At 38.3% G+C, this 23,635-nt stretch overlaps 1 protein-coding gene across 1 annotated transcript in view; it reads left to right on the top strand.

The window, feature by feature from the left end:
* LOC131437484 (acid sphingomyelinase-like phosphodiesterase 3b) overlaps positions 1 to 23,635 on the top strand; it is a 241,104-nt gene that overhangs the window by 162,954 nt on the left and 54,515 nt on the right. The window contains exons 5-6 of the mRNA XM_058606862.1: positions 14,195 to 14,403; positions 14,893 to 15,353. Of these exons, the coding sequence (XP_058462845.1) occupies positions 14,195 to 14,403; positions 14,893 to 15,353 (670 nt within the window). The remainder of the gene's footprint in view (positions 1 to 14,194; positions 14,404 to 14,892; positions 15,354 to 23,635) is intronic.

Below are 23,635 nucleotides of genomic sequence, written 5' to 3'. Positions count from 1 at the left end.
TTACTTTCGTCTGACATCCAAATTGCCTTCGCTCAAAAGCAACAAATGGCATCTGTATTTTTAGACATTAAAGTAGCATTTCCACTGATGTTCTTTCAGACAAGCTCCACCAACATGGACTCCCAGCGGTTATAAATAATTATTTGCACAACCTTTTGTCAGAGAAATGCATGTATTTTTCACCTGGCGATTTGGCAACATTCAGAATTAGATGCATAGGCTCTCCTCTATAAATTTTACGTGAATAACATTGATAATTGTCTAGTAACCCCATGTACACTAAGACAATTGGCAGATGATGGCGTGGTTTCAGTTACTGGACCCAAAGCTATTGATCTGCAAAAACCATTGCAAGATACCTTAGATAACTTGTCCGTTTGGGCTGTTCATCTGGGTATCGAATTCTTTGCGGAGAAAATAGAGCTGGTCGTCTTTTCGAGAAAGCATGATCCCGCCCAGCTTCTGCTCCATATGATGGGAAGAATGATCCAACAGGTTTTAACTTTCAAATACCTCGGGGTGTGGTTCGATTCCAAATGCACGTGGGGAGGACCATTAGGTATCTGATAACGAAATGCCAACAAAGACAATAACAGGATCTTGGTGGGGTGCTCACCCGGAAGATCTAATAGCATTGTACCAGACAACGATACTTTCAGTGATGGAATATGGATGCGTTTGCTTTCGTTCCGCTGCAAACTCTCATATTATCAAATTAGAGCGAATTCAATATCGTTGTTTGCGAATTGCTTTAGGGTGCATGCATTCGACACATACAATGAGTCTTGAAGTTTCGGCGGGAGTTCTTCCATTGAAAGATCGTTTTTGGGAGCTTTCATCGCGACTGCTAATAAGATGTGAGGTACTGAATCCCCTGGTTATAAATAACTTCGAAAGGCTAGTTGAGCTTCAATCTCAAACAAGATTCATGACAGTATATTTTAACCATATGTCACAGGAAATCAACCCTTCAAGATATATTCCTATCCGTGTCAGCCTCCTAAATGTCCCTGACCCAACTTTAATTTTCGACACATCCATGCAGCGCGAAGTGCGTGAAATCCCAGAACACCAACGCTCAATGGAAATCCCAAAAATATTTGCAAGTAAGTTCAGGCATATTGACTCTGAGAAAATATTTTACACGGATTTTTTTTTGTTTCGGTCTCATTTAGGCTTCAAGAACCTGCATCTGTTTATATAGCAGAGTTAGCCGCAGTTCATTACAGTTTGAGTGTAATCGTCACATTATCTCCAAACCATTATTTTCTCTTCACAGATAGTCTGAGTGCAATTGAAGCCATTCGCACAAACGCTACTGGCAAAAATGAACCGTTTTTCTTGGGCAAAATAAAACGGTGTCTGAACGACATATTGAATAATAATTATCAAATCACAATAGTTAGCTCCATTCCAGGCAATGAAAGAGACGATATTTTAGCCAACCGTGGTGCTATTGAGGGTGAAATTTATGAGAGACCGATTGCTTTCAACGAATTCTATAACGCGTCTCGCCAAAAAACACTTGCAAGCTGGCAAGCTTCTTAGGATAAAGATGATCTTGGTCGGTGGATGCTCTCAATTATTCCTAAAATATCGATAAAGGCATGGTTCAGGGGACTGGATGTGAGTAGAGATTTCATTCGTGTGATGTCCAGACTCATGTCCAATCACTACACGTTGGATGCACATCTCCTTCGAATTGGACTTTCGACATGATCATGTCGTATAGACATGCGTGGAGTATCGTGATGTCAGATCTCAACTAATAAATTCTTTGCGTACCCAAGGTAGACTATCCAATGTTCCAGTTCGAGACGTTCTTGCTTGTCGTGACCATATGTTCGACCCCTTTCTCTTCCATGAGTTCAACCAGTATCCAGACATATTAAATGAATAAAAGTGATGAACTGATACAAACAAACTTGAAATAGTTATAAGATCATGTACAAAATAAATGTATTTTATTTAATGTAAAATGCCTTCGGGCCTCGTTACAAAGATCGGTTTTCGCAGAGATTGTATAACTTTTCCATATGAGAAGAGCAAAAATCCTGTGAAATAATATTTCATTCTGAATATTGATTATAGAGACAAAGACATAAATTCCAATTGGTTGACTTAAAGACTGTCCCAGAAAGTATTGACGCACTGGCGCACCTTCTTGCGAACCTTTCTCATTAAATTCCTTACGGACTTCTTGGCGACAAGTATTGACACTTTTTTCCAATCTTTTTCGAACTATTGAATGGTTTCGGCTGCCGAGACATGTTTCCTAGGATGTGCCTTCGTTAATGCCCAAAATTCCTCAATTGGTCGAAGTTGTTGGCAATTAGGTGGATTAATGTCTTTTGGGACGAAAGTGACATTTTTGGTAGTACACCATTCTACCGTTGATTTCGGGTAGTGGCAAGAAACAAGATCTTGCCAGAAGACAACAGGATCCTTGTGGTTTCGAATCATGTGTATTTCGCTGTTTATTGAAGCAGTGGTGATGAAGGGTTTCGAAATCTTACCGCAGCTACAAATTGCTTGCCAGACCATAGTTTTCTTACCAAATTTTTCGACTTCAATTGATGTCTTGGAATGGTTTAACATTTGCCTTTCTCGCACCGTATAATATTGTGGTCCCGGCAAGGATTTGTAATCGAGTTTCACGGAGGTTTCGTCGTCCATGATTATGCAGTTCAAATTTCCAGCAAGAATCGTATTGGACAGCTTTCAAACCTACGGCTTGATCGATGGTTCTTGTTTCGGACTACGTTTTGGTAGTTTCTGCTTCTTATAGGTTCGAAGATTCAAATGTTCTTTAGCATAAAAAACATTTAACTTCGAAGTGCCCACTTTTTTGACCACATCCCGAACTGAAACCTCCTTGTTTTGCTCGAACGCCTTCAGTATACGTTTATCCAACTGAAGGTTAGCAGGACCTTTTTTTCGATCCGTTTTCGGTTTATCCTCAAAGGTTATCCTCGTTTTCGGTTTATCCTCAAAGGTTATCCTCACCGAACTTCCTGAATCTGTTGAAAGTCCACGCATTTCGAAACAAACTAATGAAAACGAATAAACAACTGCACAAGTGGTTAGAGAAGAGTGAAAACAACAGGACGCAGCCATAACAAGTGACAGATTATGAACCATTGCGAAATGGCAACGATTTTTGGTTGCGTCCATACTTTCTGGGACAGTCTTTACTATCTCATGCTCCATTTCGATTAGAGCAATGAATCGACATTGCAATTGCCTTTACATCGTGAAGCCTGAAGTACCGATGTTAATTTTTTTCAAATAAATTTCAATTCACTGACATTCTTTTATTCTTTCGGTCGCACTTATAAAATAGCGAGAATTTCTATCAACCGCAGCATCATTATTAAATTTCACAGTAGCTTTTGAGACAATGTAAGCTTCAATTTAAACCTGGATCTGTGAATTTTGAAATCTAAGGAGTGTATCGAAAATAAGCTATCCACAAATTTTTTCTTTCAAATTATGATAAAAAACGATATTTTATTCAAACTACAAATTGATCCTTAATTGTACGAGGTTAAACTTGAGTATAATGAAAACCGGATGAAACCTTAGTGTTTATTTTTTACGAATTTTCTAACTTTTAACCGAACGGTCTACATCAAGTTCCGGACAATTTTTTGGACGCATGAGCCTAAAGTTTTGTCGTGAATACGACTTACTTTACTATGAGGCGCCTTTTCAAAATTTACTCTCTGAGAGAGTGATAAGTTTTTGATCGTGAATATCTATTGTTGTATCTAACGAATCAACATAATTTTTGCTACATGCCATCAGAAATGTGATCACATTTTTATGATGAAATTTTCAGTTTTGTGACATAATCTCAAATAATTCAAAATTAAGCTTTTCTGATTTGTTTCGTATAAACGAGTATCAAAGAGGATAATTCATAAGGCGCATTAGCCGTGTTCTCGTGTTTTGAACGCTCATAGCTCAGTGATCTGTGAAAGGATTTATATGTTATAGTCTAACCAATAGAATCGACATTTTTCAACTTAAACGTGTATAGCAACAGCATTGAAGTATTTCAATAGTGCACTATTGAAAAACCTGTCTCATTTGACCCATGTCAACACCAGCCAATCAGAACGCGTTCTGAGGAAGAGAGCAAAATATCTGCTGCTGTACAACAAATCGTTCGAGAAAAATATTCCGAACAGTGCTTAATATCGTAGTGAGATCCACAATTTGTTCCTTCTGAAAGGCAGGAATGAATCCCGTACAGCATCCTGATAGTTTCTTTCAATGAAATGCAAATCCGAAATTAAATAATCGAAATTAAAATTCTATATGCTGCTATTTTTGTAGCCGTTAGGACCGCCCATTAGTGAAAAAGCTACAAACGAAATCACGTAAAAAGAAACCTCTTAACAAAAATTGAATCAGTTTGTATTCTATCGCCACTGCAAGCAGATGTGTTTTGTGTCGTCTGCACAGCTAGTTTCGCTTTCGACAAGAGCGATTACGTCACAGCTGCCAGTCATTAGCATTGGTGAAAAAAACAACGGTGGAGAGCATTACACAAAATCAGCCGTTCTAATGGCTCTAAAAGTTTTCTAAAGAACTATTAGGATTTCTTGCTCGCAAATCGAAGGGAAATATCCTCAGTTTAGTGCAAATCTAGAACAGTTTGGTTAGATTTGTGCACTTTTCGCTGTGTGAAATTCACAGTAATCGAGATCAAGTGAAGCCTTCTATTTTTTTGCGAAAAATGTGAAAAAGGAGAATGCTTGCATAATTCATACAATTGATCAACTTATTGATATTCGGAAGTGTTAAGGGACATGTTAGTTGTTTTCGTATTCACGACATCCAGTTATGTCTCTGATATTACCCACCCGCCTTTTTTTGAACTCCTGCATGCTCCCAGCTGCCTTACCAGTCTTTTTGAAAGCCCTCTTCACGATTGCCCAGTAATGTTTGATGAGTCAAAGCTAAGGTCAATTTGGTGGATTGATATTTTTCTCAACGAAATTTATACCCTTTTCCGCAAGTCAATTGAGAGTGGTTTTGGCATAGTGAGCCGACTCTAAATCCAGCCAAAACAGTTGAAATGTACTTTACTTCTTATATAAAGACAGCAATCTTTTCTGGAGACACTCAGATCGATAGATTTCTGCATTTATAGTTCCGGTAGTGTAAAAAATTGTTTACTTCAAATCACAGGAACATATTGCTTGCCATACCAGTACCTTTCGACCGAGTTTCTCCACTTGAATCGACTTGTCCGTATCGCTCACATCCTCCCCAACGATGACAGTAAAGTATTGTAGACCTGGAAGGGTTTTTGACTCCTCCTTTACACAAGTCTCATCGTCCATCAAAACGCATGCATCCGGACACTGCAAAAGACGTGAATACAATTTCCGGGCCCTTGTGGCTGCTCGCTTCCTCTGTTCTACACTTTGTTTCGAGATTTTCTGCTTCTTGTAAGTCTTCAGGTGGTTTCGCCTCTTGATACACTGGGTCATTCCGACACTCGTTCCTGTATTTTTGGCCAAATCACGTATTGACATTGATTTGTTCTTCGTGATTAGAGATACCACTGAATGGATCAGGGTTATTTCGCAGAAAGGGTCATTTCGGCAAAAAATGTTTTAATGAGACTGGTCCGATGAAAGAAAAAGGCATCATTACACCACTAATGAATTAAGAATGGGTATTTATCTTAAAGTTCATCACAGAGCGCATTCTGACACGATTTTGACCACTATCCGTATCCTCGTTACACAGAAAACAATGCGAAACAATGTTAATGGTGAGTTTTTGAGTTGTCTGTCAGACTGAAAGGTAAGAATTAAAATTTGAAAATTGTTCATTTCTTTCAACTCCGGACTCCAGTCAGCTTTCAACAGTTTTTTCTCGTCCTTTATTATTTTTTCCTCACTGGAACAATACTTCTGGAATCTATTGGCAGTAATTAAAACCATTCGATTCAATTTCATCGCAATAAACCGAAGCTCGACACGGTGGCACCTGGAATCGATTAGCATATTTCGTTAATTTAGTTGCCGTTGCCGCTGGTAGCTTGTCCGCCTTTCTTTTACATTTGTTGATTCATTCGAGTGTTCGAGCTCTCACACGGACTACTAGTTGAGTAATAAGGAGCGAGGTGGGGGACGTAGTAACTTTTCCGCACCTGGTCAGTTCCTCCTCTGTCAATCCTGTAACATGAAACGAACACGATGATGGTTCGCCGTTCGTCGCTCTCGGTGACTGTGCAGAGGAATACACATTTTCTAATTTCAATTGCAAAAATGGTGCACTTCAAACACTGTCCGACTTGTGAACCGGATTGGAGGGGGGAAGGAGAACGAGTTTGTTGTTCTCACCCTTGATCAATGATGGTTTGATGGTAACTAGAGGAGGGGGAAAATGCAGTTGGAAGCTTTACTACACTCATTTGCTCTGTTGAAGAAAAGTTTGCGGAAAAAAAAACGAAAACATCAGATGATAATGGTCGTTGCGGAATGCTGTTAGTTTGAATGGTCCATTCGAGAGAAGTTTCAGTTCTCTGTGTAATAACAAAAACAAACAACCAACCCCAGTCACGTTACGACCACAAAGGATGATCTCAAGCAAGAGCAAGGAGAAGTGCGGATCGAAGTGCAATGGTGATCGAAGGCGACCGCGCGAAAATCATTCCCCCGAGCAGCACCGAACAGCTCTTGTCGGACTCGTGTCTGTGATTGCCTCCCATCAACGTCTAATGGAATGACTTTATGTTCGCAAAAGATAGATAGTTTTCTCGACAAACCGTGCGAGAAAGATAATCTTGAAGCATCATGCATTGATAATCAGTTAATTTCCTGTAGCACACGACGCTGCGCACTGGCTTTTGTTGGGATCAACTTTCTGCAGCGCGGCAGACGGGAAAAAAAGTTGCAATATAAGTGTAATCACTGGGAAAACTGCTTCTGTTACGGCCTGGTCTACCCGAGGACGGAACGAAAAACCGACAGCGACGTGGGAAACGATGCTGATTATGCCCGGATCTGGAGGTTGCTTTGGGATATGCGGTGAAAGATTGTATTCGGGTATGTTTAGCGTGTGTTTCTGTGTTGGTGTCGGTGTATGTGTGTGTGTTTGTGTGTGTTTGTGTGTGGTAGCTGGAAGATATGAAACTTTGAGATTATAATTCTGTGCTGAGGAGAGAGGCTTTTTCAAACTCAAGTGCCCTAGCGAGCTCGATGCGGCATGCGGAGCTACACACAAGGATATACTTTCGTCGAGTACAATTTTCTTGCTGCCGAACATCACCCAGCAGCACAAGTCAAGCTACACGTACGTCGTACAATAAGGTGAGAGCGCCAGGATGGAACAACTAAAGTGCACATAAAGTGGCTCACATCAACTCAAGTAGCAGTTCTAGTTTTGTCTTTTACCATCATCGCGCTCTGGGCGGGGTATTTTTTGGAATTTACCAGCCTCTCGGAATTTTGTCGAACACTCGAGCCACAGGATTTTGCTTTACCTCGTGGCAGCCGCAGGCTGCCAGGGGGATAATCCTACGTGAAAATAAATGTGTAATTACTTCTAACTATGTGTTATACATCATCATCATCATCATCATCATCATCATCAACAACAACAACAACAACTCTTTGTAGCTAGGCCGGATGAAGAGCAACAGCAGCGATGGTTTCAATTAAACTGACTCCTATACGCTTATAAAATGCCGTTGGTTGTTTATCCAACTACCATAGAGCTAATTTGGTATGATTCTGGATCTCTCATTGGAAACAACGGGAATCGTAATACTGGGCTGGCATCGAATGTACCGATTGAAATGTCTTTTTTTTAATAACTATTTATTGGAATATGAGTTAAAATTAAATTATTAAGATTTAAATTGGGTGTTCAGCCACAAGTGGTGACTTTTCAGCCCTATTATATATATATATGATTTGGTTATTACCATGAGGACATCATTTGCTTCCGCAATTCTGAGATTTTTGTGTAGGGAAAATTCTAATCCTACTTGTATTGTGTAATGGGGAGAAGGAAGTTATATACTAACTTACTAACTAATACAGAGAGCGAATCGATTCAATTGAAGATTGCATCGACATTGTCGGAATTTGCTTATAATATTATGTGACATTACATCTAATGGTTCTATATTTGTGAGTCTGTGTAACTCATTTGTACTGAACCAGGGAGGACGCTTCAAAATCATTTTCAGAATTTTATCCTGAATCCTTTGAAGCGTTTTCTTCCTGGTGGAACAACAACTTGACCAAATTGGTACCGCATAAAGCATGGCTGGTCTGAAAATTTGTTTATAAATTAACAATTAGTTTTTTTAGACAGAGCTTAGAATTTCTGTTTATAAGAGGATATAAACATTTAATATATTTATTACACTTTGCCTGGATTCCTTCAATGTGATCCTTGAAAGTGAGTTTTTTGTCACACGTTAAACCTAAGTATTTAGCTTCATCAGACCATGTCAATTCCAAGCCATTCAATTTGAGAATGTGATTATTGTTTGGTTTAAGAAAAGAAGCTCTTGGCTTATGAGGAAAGATAATTAATTGCGTTTTTGCTGCATTTGGTTTAATTTTCCATTTTGACAGATAATCACTGAAAATATTTAAACTTCTTTGTAGGCGACTGCAGATCACTCTTAGATTTCTACCTGTGGCTAACAGACTTGTGTCGTCACAGAATAGCGATTTCTGACAACCAACGGGTAGATTTGGAAGATCAGAAGTGAAAATATTATACAAGATTGGAGCAACGCTCGAACCCTGCGGAACACCGGCTCGTACGGGTAGCAATTCTGATAACTAACCTGAAGAGTACGATCAGTTAAATAATTTTGAATCATTTTGATCAAATAAATAGGAAACTGGAAATCAGACATTTTTGCTATTAAACCTTTGTGCCAAACACTGTCGAATGCTTTTTCTATGTCTAGAAGAGCAACTCCAGTGGATAACCCAGAAGATTTATTTGATTTTATCATGTTCGTTACTCTGACAAGTTGATGAGTAGTTGAATGTTCATGACGAAATCCAAACTGCTCTGGTAAAAAAATTGAATTCTCATTTATATGAGTCATCATTCTTAACAAGATAATTTTTTTCGAAAAGTTTACTGATAGAAGAAAGTAAGCTAATTGGTCGATAGCTTGATGTTTTTATCAGGTTTGAGGATAGGAGTCACTTTAGCGTTTTCCCATCTTTTTGGGAAGTAAGCTAATGAAAAACACTTGTTGAAAATTTTAACCAGGAGTCTCAAGGCAACATCTGGAAGATTTTTAATAAGAATACTAAAAATTTCATCATTACCAGGAGCCTTCATGTTTTTAAGTTTCCTAATAATTGATTTAATTTCATCAAAATTCGTCTCAATAATGTCATCTTGTAATAACACTTGAGTTGAAATATGCTCATATTTCAGTGAGACTTCATTTTCAATAGGACTCACAACGTTCAAATTAAAATTGTGTACACTCTCGAACTGCTGAGCAAGTTTTTGAACTTTTCAGCCATTCGTAAGAAATGTTTGATTTCCTTCCTTGAGAGCAGGAATTAGTTTCTGAGGTTTCTTAAGAACCTTAGAAAGTTTCCAGAAGGGTTTAGAACATGGTTTAATTTGTTCAATTTCTTTAGCGAAATTTTCATTTCGCAAAAGAGTAAATCTATGTTTAATTTCTTTTTGTAAATCCTTAACTATGTTTTTCATAGCAGGATCACGAGAACGTTGATATTGTCGTCGACGAACATTCTTCAACCGAATGAGCAGCTGAAGATTGTCATCGATGATAGGAGAATTTAATTTAGTTTGAGCTTTGGGAACTGAAAGATTCCTAGCTTTGATAATGTAACGATTTAAATCATCAATTGCTGTGTCGATGTCCGCAGAATTTTCTAAAATAGTTTCATGATCCACATGATTTTCAATGTGATATCTGTAATCCAACCAATTAGCTCTATGATAGTTGAATATAGAACTAATTGGATTAATTAAAGCTTCGTTGGAAAGTCTGAATGTTACAGGAAGATGATCTGAGTCAAAGTCAGAATGTGTAATCGGTTCACTACAAATGTTACATTGATCTGTTAGAACCAGATCAATTGTAGAAGGGTTCTTCACGGAAGAGAAACAAGTCGGATTACTGGGATGCAGAACTACAAAATAACCAGCAGAGAGTTGATTATGAAGTATTTTACCATTACTGTTATTTTGCCTACAATTCCACTGGACATGCTTTGCATTCAAGTCCCCTATTACGAAAAATTTCGGTCGATATCTTGTAAGTTTTTGCAAATCGCCTTTAAAGAAATTTAATTGTTCGCTGGTGCATTGGAAGGGCAAATATGCTCCAGTGATTAAAAAAATCCATGAATGGTTTCAACTTCGATTCCCAAGCTTTCAATAACTTTAATATTTTAAAGAAGGTCAAATTCGATGTTTAATATGCCGTTGGATAAAAACTCCGTCACCCATTCTAGTAAACCTGTCGAATCGATGAACCACATTATGTGGATTGCTTTTCAATTTGACATTTGGTTTAAGAAAAGTTTCTGTCACAATGGCAATATGAAGTTTGTGAACTTTGAGAAAATTATAAAATTCATCTTCACTCGATTTTAAAGATCGAGCATTCCAATTTGAAATATTCAAATAATTATTTAACATCACTGTTAAATTTTAAATTCATTATAATATTATTTGCAAATTGCCATCAAATTTAAAATGCTTCAAAAAGTGATGAAGCCGAATTCATTCGGATGATCATTTGAAAAAGTTGATCGTGTAGGTAGATAATTTTATTTTCAGTTATATCCTCTAAATCGGCTTCGTTTAAAAAAGGAAATGGCATTGAAGGAATATTGGATAGGTAGATGTCTACCTGTTACACTAGTGTAACTGCCATTAGAAGAAGTTGATTTGGCCGATCTACCTATTAATAAATTGTTTTCGTTAGAAGATGAACTGGAATGCGTTCCTGTGTTTTGATTATTTACAATAGAAGAATTGAAAGGTATTTGTCTACCTGTCACCAAAGCGTAACTGTCATTAGAAGAAGACGATGACGAGGTCGATCCACCTGTCAATAAATTGTTTTCGCTAGAAGACGAATTGGAAGGCGTATCTGTCTTTTGTTTTAAATTCGAAGAAATCAGTACCTTAGAAGAATTAGGCGTGGCATTTGTTACGTTTTTTTTAATTTTCAGATTTGTTCTGTAAATTTAAGGTTGTTGATTTGACTTGTTGTCTAATTTTTTCCCTAACAGGACATTTCAAATAATTTTATTTATCATTTCCATCCATGCAATTTGAACATGAAAATTTATCAGTGGTTTCATTCATTGGACAAACGTATTTCGAATGCGATTTACCACAATTCAAACACAGTATATCCATATGACAATTTTTGGTTCCATGGCCGAAGCCTTGGCAACGACGACATTGCGTTAAGTTTGCAATACGATTATGCCGTTTATAATGTTCCCAATGAATTTTATTGATTGAAATATCTTCAATATTGGTGATTGTAGGAGCATTGTTCTCTTGCCGGAGAATGCCACATGGTTAGACTGGGAGTTAAACTACGTAGCTGCCGTACAATGATCGGAATTGTGTTTCGCAATCAGAGTAGTCTCATCGTAACAACGATTTCGTCGACTAGGAAAAGTCGTTGGGTCAGGTCGTGTCCCGTTTCCCAAAATCTGAAAAAATGAACGAGTTCTTCATCAAACATTTTGTGAGAAACGGATATTTCTGATGACGATTTTGATTTAGTGTAAGGAAATATACACTAAATCAAAATCGTCATCAAAAATATCCGCTTCTCACAAAATGTTTGATGAATAATTCGTTCATTTTTTCAGTTTTTGGGACACGGGACACGACCTGGTTGAGATTTTTTTAACCATCAAAATTTCGCTAACTTGTGACGCGCTCTGAACAAGAAATTTGTTATTTGCATGCACTTACATTCACATTCCCTACGTGTTGTCACTGTTATTTCTGACGTTTTGTACGGTCCCAAATTAAAATTCGATGTGTAAAAGATTTAAAATTCTGTATGAATTTACAGTGTAAAAATACAGTACAAATTAAAATACAATATATTTGAGGCAAAAAAAAACAGTACGCAGTATTTGGGTCAAAAATTCAGTACAATACTGTAAAATACAGTACGGATACGAGTGTTAGGTATAACGATAAACATTCTTTTACACGTTAGATTAGATAAATTTTACACGTTTACTCGGTTAATGCCTTTTCTAAATAAAACCAGTCCCGGGTTGGCGGTTGAATGCATAGGGCACTGGTCTTACAAACCAGTTGTCGTATGTTCGAGTCCCGACCTGTAAGGATTCGTAGTGTCAGTAGAACCGTAGCACCAGCCATGCAATGGTTCTGTACACTCTGAATCGGCTGCGAAGTCTGTTGAAACAGAATATCAAATTCCACTACAGGAATGTAATACCAAGGAAAAAAAAATCAGACAGAGACAGATGGTAAAATTAGAATAGTGGAATGTGGAATGTTCTTTTGCAGGAGGATAGCAGATAGCAAAATAAATTCTTGGCAGTGTTCATTCCTTTTGTGCATTTTGGCTTCTCTGTTCCCACAGACTTCGCAGCCGATGCAAAGCGTACTACGATCCTACCAACACTAAGAATACTTCCAGATCGGGGCTCGAACGTACGACAATCGACTTGTAAGACCAGCGCTCCACGCATTGAACCGCCAACCCGGTTCTAGACTGGAAAAAATGAATCACGCACCGATAGAAAAAATGGGGTGACAGGGAAAGTTTTGGACAATTTCCAAATTCATGAGTTATATTTCATCACATCCATAGTAATTCAATTGGTAGAACGATTTTCACGGATGAGAAAAAAATGCTAATTCGTATCTCGTCTCAACCATCGGCAGTGTTCAAGAGTAGCTCAATGGTAGAGCAGTTCCATCGTTTCTGTCTAATTTCCTGGCGATCCTATAGTTTCTAAGCAAACATTGAGAAAATTACTACCAATTTTTGCAATTCTCACTCAAAACATATACGTTAAAGCCATGTTTGCCCCGGTTCCTCGTCTTGATATGTTCGAGAACATTCAATGTTTTCAAAATTACCAATTGCCTTTAAACAATATGAAAACCTATCGCAATATTGTCAACAGGAAAAGAAAACATATTCCGTTGGTTTTATTGCAATCCCGATAGTGCCCAGTTCCCTTCGATCCCAGCAGCATTTTTGTTTTCGGTCGTACACCAGGTTGAATTGGTTTCTGCTGTCCTTTTCCGCTCCCATCCGTGAAAATCCTCTTACATAAATACATTACATGCACACACCACTGCCTGTCACAACCAACCAACCCCCGGTCCCCAGGTGCCCACAGGAACGGACAGATGACAATGGACGGGTCGGCTTGGCTTCGTTTGGCATGCTGGCGACAAAAAAAAAACAAGCAAACAATCTGCTGAGTCTTATTTCCATTCGCTGCCTGCCCATAAACGATTACCTGCAAGTAGCTTCAAATACCGGGGCAATATGCTGATGATTCTGGGGAAGGAGAAAAATCTGCTTCCAAAGCTCTTTGGATGCGGTTTATTCCGGTAGTTCTTGTTCTCGGAATATTTAAACTATTTTTTTGTTCTGGTTCTAGATAAAATGCATTCTGTGTCAGCATATCGGCTCGTGAGTTTACATGTGTTCCGTGTCACCGGATTTTCTTACAAAAATATGGCTTTTTCTTAGGTTAAGGAATTTTCGCAGACCTAAATAATTCATGTATTAATCATATGAGTTCGACAAGCGATATGAAGGTGAATTATTTATCAAGGATTTTTCATTTAAATTCGAATGATGTCACGTAGACGGTAGAATAAATGGCGAGAAACCCTCTTTTTTCATTAGAATGAAAATCTCACCATCAGAGAAATCACGGAGACCCGTGGTTGAAATCATCTTGACAATGACTTGTATTTTCGGCATTCCGAAGACAAGCAACAAACGACTCATGGTGATCCCTTTTCTGGCCAACCATCCTCCCTCTCCAACAACCTACCCCTCCCCCGAAACAATTTAATTTCCTTTCACGCGCCGAAAAACTAATTTTCTCAGCCCCGAAAATAACGTGTTTCGCCACCAATTTAACTCAACATCCGATCTTTTTTGCTCAACAAATTTCAGCGATGGCTTATCACACTCGGCTAAGCGGCTGCACGAGACGAGCCGGCTGGAGCTGCTGCGGAACATCACCGAACTGATGAGTCGCACCTTTCCGTCGCAGTTTGTCTTTCCGGTGCTCGGCCACGAGGACGGCAGCCCGAACTTTGTGCAGCTGGGCGAACTGTGGCGCCACTGGCTCCCATCCGAGGCGCTACAAACATTCGAGAAAGGTAAGTAAGCGCAGCAATACGAAACTGACGGACCAACTTATTTCCGGGAAAGGTGAAGAAAAGCGAGAGCAAGACAGATTCAGATTAGATTCAGGTGAATATTTCATTTAGGAAGTTGTCCGTTGTAGCTTCCTCTGGGGTAGCTGAATGACACTCGTCCGGGAAGTCAGTTGCTCTTATGAAAAGTGTCAGTTCTGGTGAAAGTGACATCAGAACAGCAAGAAACTACAAGTAACACAATTTGCATAATTGTGTTATTGTGCTTTTCTGCCTCGATTCAAGTGGGATGATTGCTGCCATCTCAGGTGAGCAATCGTTCCGAATGTAGTTGATGATGAACTTCTCGGTTGCTCGTAACGGCGATGGGGATGCTGTTTGGCAATAGTTTTTTCTTCGACTAAATCGACTCTTGAATTTGAGAACTTGACATGCAAAACAAAAAAAATGTAACGAAATCGTTTTTCTTTTCTCTTGACTTTTTTTTTCCAGGCGGTTACTACACCATCGAGCAGACCAAAAGCCGTCTGCGGATAATAGCTTTAAATACCAACTACATGCGCCACGACGCCAAATATTCGCAGTCGCATTCGTCGGCGGTGAAGCAGAGACCGGATGGTTCGATCCATTACACCGGCGGAATCGGTCACGGTTACGATCGGGACCATCACATGGGGCTCGGTAAGCACTACCATCGGGGCTACAGTGCCCCCGGTGGTGTGGGGAGCCCCGGCGGTTATCCTGTGTACAGTGATAGAAGGAATAGCTATAGCAGCAGTAGTATCGTAGATGGCAGCAGCAGCGGCAGCAGCAGTAGCAGCATTAGTGGAAGTAGTAGCAGTAGCAACGGTGGCCACGTCAGTGCATTATCGGGATCAAGCAGCCACGAGTCGGAGAAGCAGTGGGAGTGGCTCGAGGATGTGCTCGCGAAATCCAGTAGGAATAAAGAAACTGTAAGTAGACTGAACGCGGCCGGATCGCATTGTGATTCAAATAACCGAATGATTCAAAATTGTGAAATAATAATCAAGAATAACAACCGGGATTTGTTTCCGCTAACGGCTTTGAAAATTTAACACAGAATTAATTTCTAAAATCCTTTTGAAAAATAGACAAAGGCAAACCGTACATGCACGCTAAGGTGCCATGGGAAATGGGTAACCATCGCATTTCGATAAGCTGCGATCATAAAAAAGTAAGGGTTGCAGTAAGATACGACCGAGCACGATTAAATTAAAAATGAAATAATTCTATGATTATTCCCATGGTAAATAAAAAAGAAAGATGATGGTGGATGCACTATACTGTGACAAATTACAAACTAACTCTACTTTAAGGGCTTGGATTTTTTTGCGAATGATAAATTGACAATTAGATTCTTTCAGAATAATATACACCACTCTCCCTAAGCTACTTGCACTTGCTGTTCGATGACAGCCAAACGATCTTTTCATATTGCATAACCGTAGCCAACACTTGTGCACCAAAATTGCGTCTAAATACACCCATCGAATAACATATACATCCAACCTAAAATCTCTTGTTGCTATGTTGATGTTTATTTTCGTACCCATGAGACACTGCACAGGGAATCAAGAAGAAAAGGGAATTACTCAGCTCAGTTCTGAGATTTGTTCGTTCTCTCTGTCACGTTTGGCTTTGTGAGAATTTCTATGCACCTTCAGGAGAGGCTTCAGTGGCTTATGCTTATGTCAGTCGAAAACGAATTGCTGTCTCAGTTGCAACGTAGAAGCGGTTTTATTTATGAAGCTTTTGACTGATTTGCTCGACGTGCAGAGCGTCGAATCTGCATCTTCTATTGTATCGATGAAACGAAATAAGTTTAATAAAAAATCCCCATCCAAAAGTATATCGTTATTTCATTGTTTTGAAAAACATAAGCAAATATCCACTGCTTAATCTTTAGTGTTCACTTACAACGAACTGTTCTATATAATATCATACCACAGCAGTGCACAACCCGTAAATTTTGACGGGACGCCACTGCTTACGACGCATGTAGTGACAAGATGCTTGTTGTTTTGATGCAAATGATAATTGAACTGAAACTGGCGGTGAACCGAGTTCAGTGAGGGGTCCTATTGAAATAAAACATGTAAAATCGCAGATCAGCTTATTTTGAGTTTATCTTTGATACTATTTGATATTGCATCTAATAATTCTATATACGTGAGTCTGCGCAACTGATTTGTACTAAGTTGTGAATCTTTCGAAGCGGACAACAACTTGTTTAAATTGATACTGCATTAGACAATATTAGACCAAAATGTTATGCTCTATAAAACTGAATCAATTTTTTTTGTACATTATTTTCATTTGGTTCCTTTGCACTTAAACTTGACGCGGTCGTTAGACAATACTCCCTAGGCTTTGGATGATGAGCTACAGGGCGCGTACCACCGCTTGGCGGTTGGGGGTGGGAGTCAATTTATACACCAATTTGAATTATTTTGATCCAGTTGGGATGAATATTAATATATTATATTCGTCCTGAGCTTGGTGAATTTAATTCAAAAAGAAGGACTAACAGTTCGGCTGAAAAGTTCATATCGTTTAATAGAAACACACATTTTTTTTGCCAAAATTCGTTTTTATTGTTCAACCTAATTGCCATCAGAGGCGATACAGCGATTATAGCCATGTTTCGTCCATTGTTATATATCGACGAAAAAAATCGGTTTTATTTCGATATAACAGCTCCAAACACTGCTCAGAATCATCAATTAGTTGTTGTTTTTGATCGATTGTGAGCTCACGCGGCACCCATTTTGCACAAAGCTTTCTCATATCCAAATATTCGTGAATAAAATGTCCAACACGTTCCTTTGATATCTTTAGGGTGTCAGCTATCTCGATCAACTTCACTTTACGGTCATTGAAAATCATTTTGTGGATTTTTTTCACGTTTTCATCGGTAACAGCCTCTTTTGGACGTCCACTGCGTTCATCGTCTTCGGTGCTCATATGACCAGTACGAAATTTTGCAAACCACTTACGAATTGTTGCTTCGCCCGGTGCAGAGTCTGGATAACACTCATCAAGCCATTTTTTGGTATCGGCGGCACTTTTTTCATCAAAAAGTAGTGTTTCATCGTGTGTTGAATTACTTTTTTTCCAGTTTTTTCACAATAACAAAAGTAACTACACTCAAAATGCAATATCTCACAAACTAATAATCAGACAGCTGTCAAATTTATACACGTATCTTTTGAAGGTTGGTACTATCTGAAAATGTTATGGATTTAATTCTAGTGGCGCCCCCAGGAATAGGAGTAAATTGACATCTTATGTTATGAACCGTTAAGGAACTTTCAAACCTTTTCGTACCTATCGGTACTAGTGTTTACAAGTTGCAATGACGGCGAAACTGTTTGATCAGGTGTGAATACACGCTCAAATCGGGAAAGGTTTGAGCCTAAATTACCTAAATTACTCCAACTTTGACACAGATATCACCTTTTAACTGAAAGTGTGAGATGTGTGATTCTGGAAGAGAGCGGTTCACGTGGACCATTTCATACAAAAACACCTAGTATTTCTTTATGAAATACATGTAGTTCTTGTTCCCTGGATGCGTGCTCAACACTAGAGAGCCTAAAACTTCATAGAGACCTAAATTGCTCAAAATCAGTCAACACGATTGAAAGAAAGAAAGACTAAAACTGTTATAGAATAACTAAAAGGTATTGCAGTGTGCCTTAGTGCATATATAGTTAAATTAAGAGTTAAAAAAGATCTCAGAATTTTAAGCAATCCATCCATTGTGTACATAGTGTGACTTTCCTGGGCAATTTAGTGTTAAATGCGCATCCTTACATTATATAATTTAACAAGATCACAAACATCTGATTTTATTTTATTTTAATGAGGAAAAACTAAATAAATGAGACTGTTGAAGTAGAGGATTGTCATCGAAGATTCATGGCCAAGAAGGTGTGAGGAAGAAGTCTCCTAGAATGTCCCAAGAAAGTGATGAAGGATGGATATTTTATGTAATAACCTAACTTTTGGTAAGTTGGGATATAATGGAAGAAAAAGGTGATAGTACTACTATTTTTACTGTCACTATTATTATTATTATTATTATTATTATTATTATTATTATTATTATTATTATTGTTATTATTATTATTATTATTATTATTATTATTATTATTATTATTATTATTATTATTATTATTATTATTATTATTATTATTATTAGTATTATTATTAGTATTATTATTATTATTATTATTATTATTATTATTATTATTATTATCATTATTACTATTATTGTTATATTATTATTATTAAGGTAATGTAAGGTAACACCGACAAAGATAGAAACAATCAGAGCTGATTGGAATGGATAGTGTTAGTAGACCAAACATATCTACAGTGATTTAAGAACCTTAAAATAATAATCGTAAGTACCGCTTCAGATATAAAAGACAATATAGGAAAGCAGAGCCAAGACCGACGCGGATACAATGCGAAATTTTCCAAAGTCATCGACGAGGACAATTACGACACAGAAACAGTTGGTAGGATGACAAAATACCAATACGACAGAGACGCAAGACTCAATGATTGACTGGTTACAGGGTGAAGCACACACTTCCTGCCCAAGTGTCAAAATCTCTGGCGAACTTGCAATATAAGATATTCGTATCTTTCATTGCAAATTGATAACCGTAAAGGAATCTGTCGCTTGGGTTACATGCTGGAGGGAACCTATCAATTATAGGTCGGTCTCCTCCTTCGTTACTAGTGTTCATTTGGGCACCATAGCCTAGTTCGTCCGGTATGGAAAGAGCGGATCGTTGTAACCACCCCCTCGGTCAGAGTAGCCCATAAAGGGCTAAAAATACACTTTCCACGAAGAGCTTACGTCATTTTTACATATCGGTTCAGAAATTTATATATGGATATATCGTAACACATGCGAAAAACATCAAAACAATTTGCAAGCAGTTTCAACAAGACTGTTAATGAAACCAATTTCATTTTTGTTTTCTTTGTGCTGTCTTTTAGTAATGAAGGTGACAGATAAATAGTCAAGTTTTCAGATTTTGATAACAAAGTTAGTTGTCAATGAGAATTTGTGTCCAGGAAATTCGCCAACTAAACACTTTCTCTAAAAACAAGAGTTCTTTTTCAGCGAATTCTGATCTTCTACTAATTTGATTGTTATTTTGGAAATTTTGTTGTTAAAATCGACTAATTGAAAAACAGTAATACGAATTAGGCGAAGAGCTAATTTCGGTCGTTCCGTGCATCGTTCGAAACCCCCTCCCTCACTGGAATACCTCCCCCCCCCCTCCTTGAACCACAACAACCCCTTGAACACCACCCCACCTTTTTTAACCCTCCCTTGAATCCTCCTTGAATGATTCCTTTGCACGGGCCTGGATAGACTTATTAATCCTCAAAGGCATTAATACTATACTATTATTATCAACTAGTGTTTTTTTTTCAGTTCGTGCTCGCATCTCACACGATGCAGTCGAAAATCATTCACGGTCGAAACAACAGAAACAAAGACAGTACAGTACAGTGAACAATAGAGTGTACGGAATGGTCAAATACGATTTAACAAAGCCGGAATCTTGGCTTACAAGACCAAATTCAATTTGTATAAATTTCAAGCGCTGCAAAGTTAAACCAGCAGCAAATGAAATTGAAATCTTACTTAAAGAACGAATGCATCTAGACGCTAATAATGTAACTGAGATTCAATGAAACAAGGCGTCTAACTGTGTGTACATTATGTTTAAACGTGAAAGCGATGCAATAGCATTCACTTCGGTTAACATTGAGGTGCACAGTGTTGAGTGGGATAACATTGAATACAAAATCCCTGTGCACATGGTGGACAATGCCATAGAAGTACGCGTGCATGACCTCCCCCCGCAGGTCACCGATCAGTACGTTCGGGAGAATATGTCGCGGTACGGTGAAATCCTTTCCGTCGAAAGGGAAGTATGGCGGAATTTTTTCCCCGGTATCCGGAATGGCGTGCGAGTGGTACGTATGCATCTACGTAAGGCAATTGCATCATACAGCATTTGTGGTCAAGGTGGGACACATCCGTGTAAAACGCTGATTACCTATGAAAATCAACAAAAAAACCACCGATGCGGCAATGGATGACGAGACGAGTCACGAACAAAGTGCCCCTCAACCCTCGCAGGAGGGAAATGGAAGCTCCTCTCCTCCTAGAAAAAGAGTGACAACGAGGTCCAAATGTATTATTTAAAAAATCGGCTAATTCGGCCACGTAAAGCTTGTACGCAAATAGGCCTGAATAAAAATACCTTTTAAATAAAACAAAACTAGTGTTTTTTTTCATACAGTTTTTTTATTCGACTTCTTTACACTCAAGTTCAACGTGGACGTTTTACAGTAAAAAATATTTATTTTTTTGCTGGATCTTGTTATAATTTTTTTCCTTGGAGGAGAGGCGCTTTCGCTGTTATCTAGCGAATGAAGGGGGAGCGGTGATTTCGCACACTCCCGTCCATTGGGTCAGCATCACTGTTATTGGCGGAGCAATCGTTATTTTTTGCATAGGCTTTGGGTAGGTTATCAGCTGCAGCTGGTGTACTTTGTTCTATAGGGGATTCTAAGGTTTCGTTAAAATGAATGCTTCATTTTTGTTGATGACTATCACCGATGTGCTGGGGTTATTTGAGGTTGTTCTTTGGTGTAGATTTCTTCTTGTCCAGCTTATCACATTGCTACCATATTGAATAACTTTTTGACAATATTGACATGTAGCTATCTTATTGTCATAGGTAGCAAGTGATTTGCCCGGAACCTTGCATTCTGGCCCAAAATCACATAAGAAGGTATAGCCTTCTCCAAGCGCATACGTAGCAAACGTACGCCATTAAAAATACCGGGGGAAAAGTTTTTCCAGATGGAAAGAATCACTCCGTACTGGGACATATTTTTGCGAATATAAGGATCGGAGACGCTTGAGGGTAGATCATGAACACGCACTTCTATAGCACTATCTTCCATATATACTGGTATGTTTTACTTCATGTTTTCATGCTCCACATAGTGCACATTGTTATTGTCTTTAGCAAATTGAATTGAATCCAACTCTCTATAACACTGGATGTTGACCACATTATTTGTCTTATTGCATTGAAGTTTAATGACAGGTACAATTTTCATTGATTACAAGGGTGCATTACAGAGGTAATTTGTGCGATATGAGACGTTTGCGTGAAGCTATTCGCCGAAAAAAACCTAATTTGTGAGCAAACAACTCGTGGATCGTGCACATTTGGCTAAAAACGAAACGAGCAACCACCGAACTCACCCGGTTTGGCTCCCTGTAATTTTTTCCTATTCGGTCGACCCAAAAAACCGCTCCGTGGAACGCGTTTCAGCACCCGAGATTAGATTATGGCAAAATAGCAGATCGCGCTGAGGGCCATACCGAAAACTGAACTTAAAACCTGTTTTAATCCACCTAATGGTGTAATGATGCCTTTCTAATATCTCAAATATTCTCACATATAAATGTGTGGTATTCTTCAAAATAATTTTCTTTGATTTTTGAAAAACAAAACTAGTATAACCTATAGAGTGAAAAAGTACTCAGGTCGGTTAGGCTATCTCTGAGGAAACGAAAAGAGGTACTTCCGAAACCGTAATCTGGGAACCGGTATAATCAAAGTTGGTTCGAGAAAAGAGACTGGGATTTTGAGTCTTTGGTTACAATCTTCGGTCGTTCATTAAAAACCCAAGAGCAAACAAGAATGCCAAATTAATGGCCGTCTATTGACAATGGCTCCCGATTGGAATAGTTTTGAGACAAGTTTAGAAAATATTTTACATTTTATTATTTCATTTTATTTCCGGAATCAGACAACGAGAACCAGTATAGCCGGAACCGGGTTGTTTGGTTGTCTATTGACAATGGCTACCGATTGGAATAGCTTCTAGGCAAGTTAAGAAATTTTATTACGTGTTTTGTTTCGCCGCTTCAAGTGACGGTATCCAATTTTTAAAACACTTCACCATATATTTCCGGAACCGGAAGTCGGATCCGGATGAAATTTTGAAGATTTGTGTGAGACTATGATACCTTTCATTTGAATTCGGAAGTCGGATCAAAATAAAATTCAGAAACGTTGTATAAGAGAAGTGTACCTTTCATTTGAATCTAAATTTGTGAGAATCGGCTAAGCCGACTCTGAGAAAAGTAAGTGCATTTATTTTAATTTTTTTTGCACATATCACCCTGTAATTCCGGAACCGGAAGTCGGATTCCAAAAAAAAAAAAATCAGGAACTTTGTGTGGAGTTACAACATCTTTCATTTAAATCTAAGTTCATGAAAATCGGTTCAGCCATCTCCGAGAAAAGTGAGTGCAAAAAAATGTTACACACACATACAGACGTTTTACGTACTCGACGAACTGAGTCGAATAATATATAACACTCGGCCCTCCGGGCCTCGGTTCGAAAGTTGGATTATTGGAACAATTGTATCACCTACAATAAAACATGTATGCTCCGGTTGAATTGAACACATCAAGCTTTCTAGGTAAGCAGAAAAGTTATTACAATCAAAATTAGGAGAACGATACACTCTATGAATATTATAAAAATGTCCTTTGAAACAAAGTTCGATGTTTATATGGTGTAATCCGTCGTACGTCTATGAGTCTATGTTCAATATCTTACATGACATATATTGCTAGGCCTCCACTAGAATGTACCCTTCAAGCAAAAAAGGTTTTAGGCAAAAAAAAACTTTTTACTTACATTCCATTGCAAAAACTTACAGAAAATTTTCGATGTGCCACTTTTATCGAATTCGTCCTTCATTTCAGCAAATTGTTTGTCATTTGATACTCATGATTTTCGGATGGATAACCATGAAAAGTCGATGGCAACTGAACTTTCCATCCCTTTTTTTCCTTTTTCAAGATCATATTTCACAATCACATTTAAGTAAAGAGTAAAGAATCGGAACGAAGCTAGGTACCCGTTTGAAATAATTACTGTCCGAAACATGCTCAGTAATCATTTTAAATTAATAATTTTAAATTAATAATTTTAATCGGACTCGAACCAGCGAACCTGAAATGAGCGATACAAAATGATCCTAGAAAGGAGTTGGACGAACACTAAAAGTTATCAAATTTAGCGAATTCTGGTGTCTTGCGAGCGAGGCGGTGGGGGGATGAATGTAAAACAGACAGACACAT

Source organism: Malaya genurostris, chromosome 3 (assembly GCF_030247185.1).
Source record: "Malaya genurostris strain Urasoe2022 chromosome 3, Malgen_1.1, whole genome shotgun sequence".
Classification (NCBI taxonomy): domain Eukaryota; kingdom Metazoa; phylum Arthropoda; class Insecta; order Diptera; family Culicidae; genus Malaya; species Malaya genurostris.
Note: the sequence above shows the minus strand (reverse complement) of the source record. Positions and strands in the feature narration are given on the sequence as shown.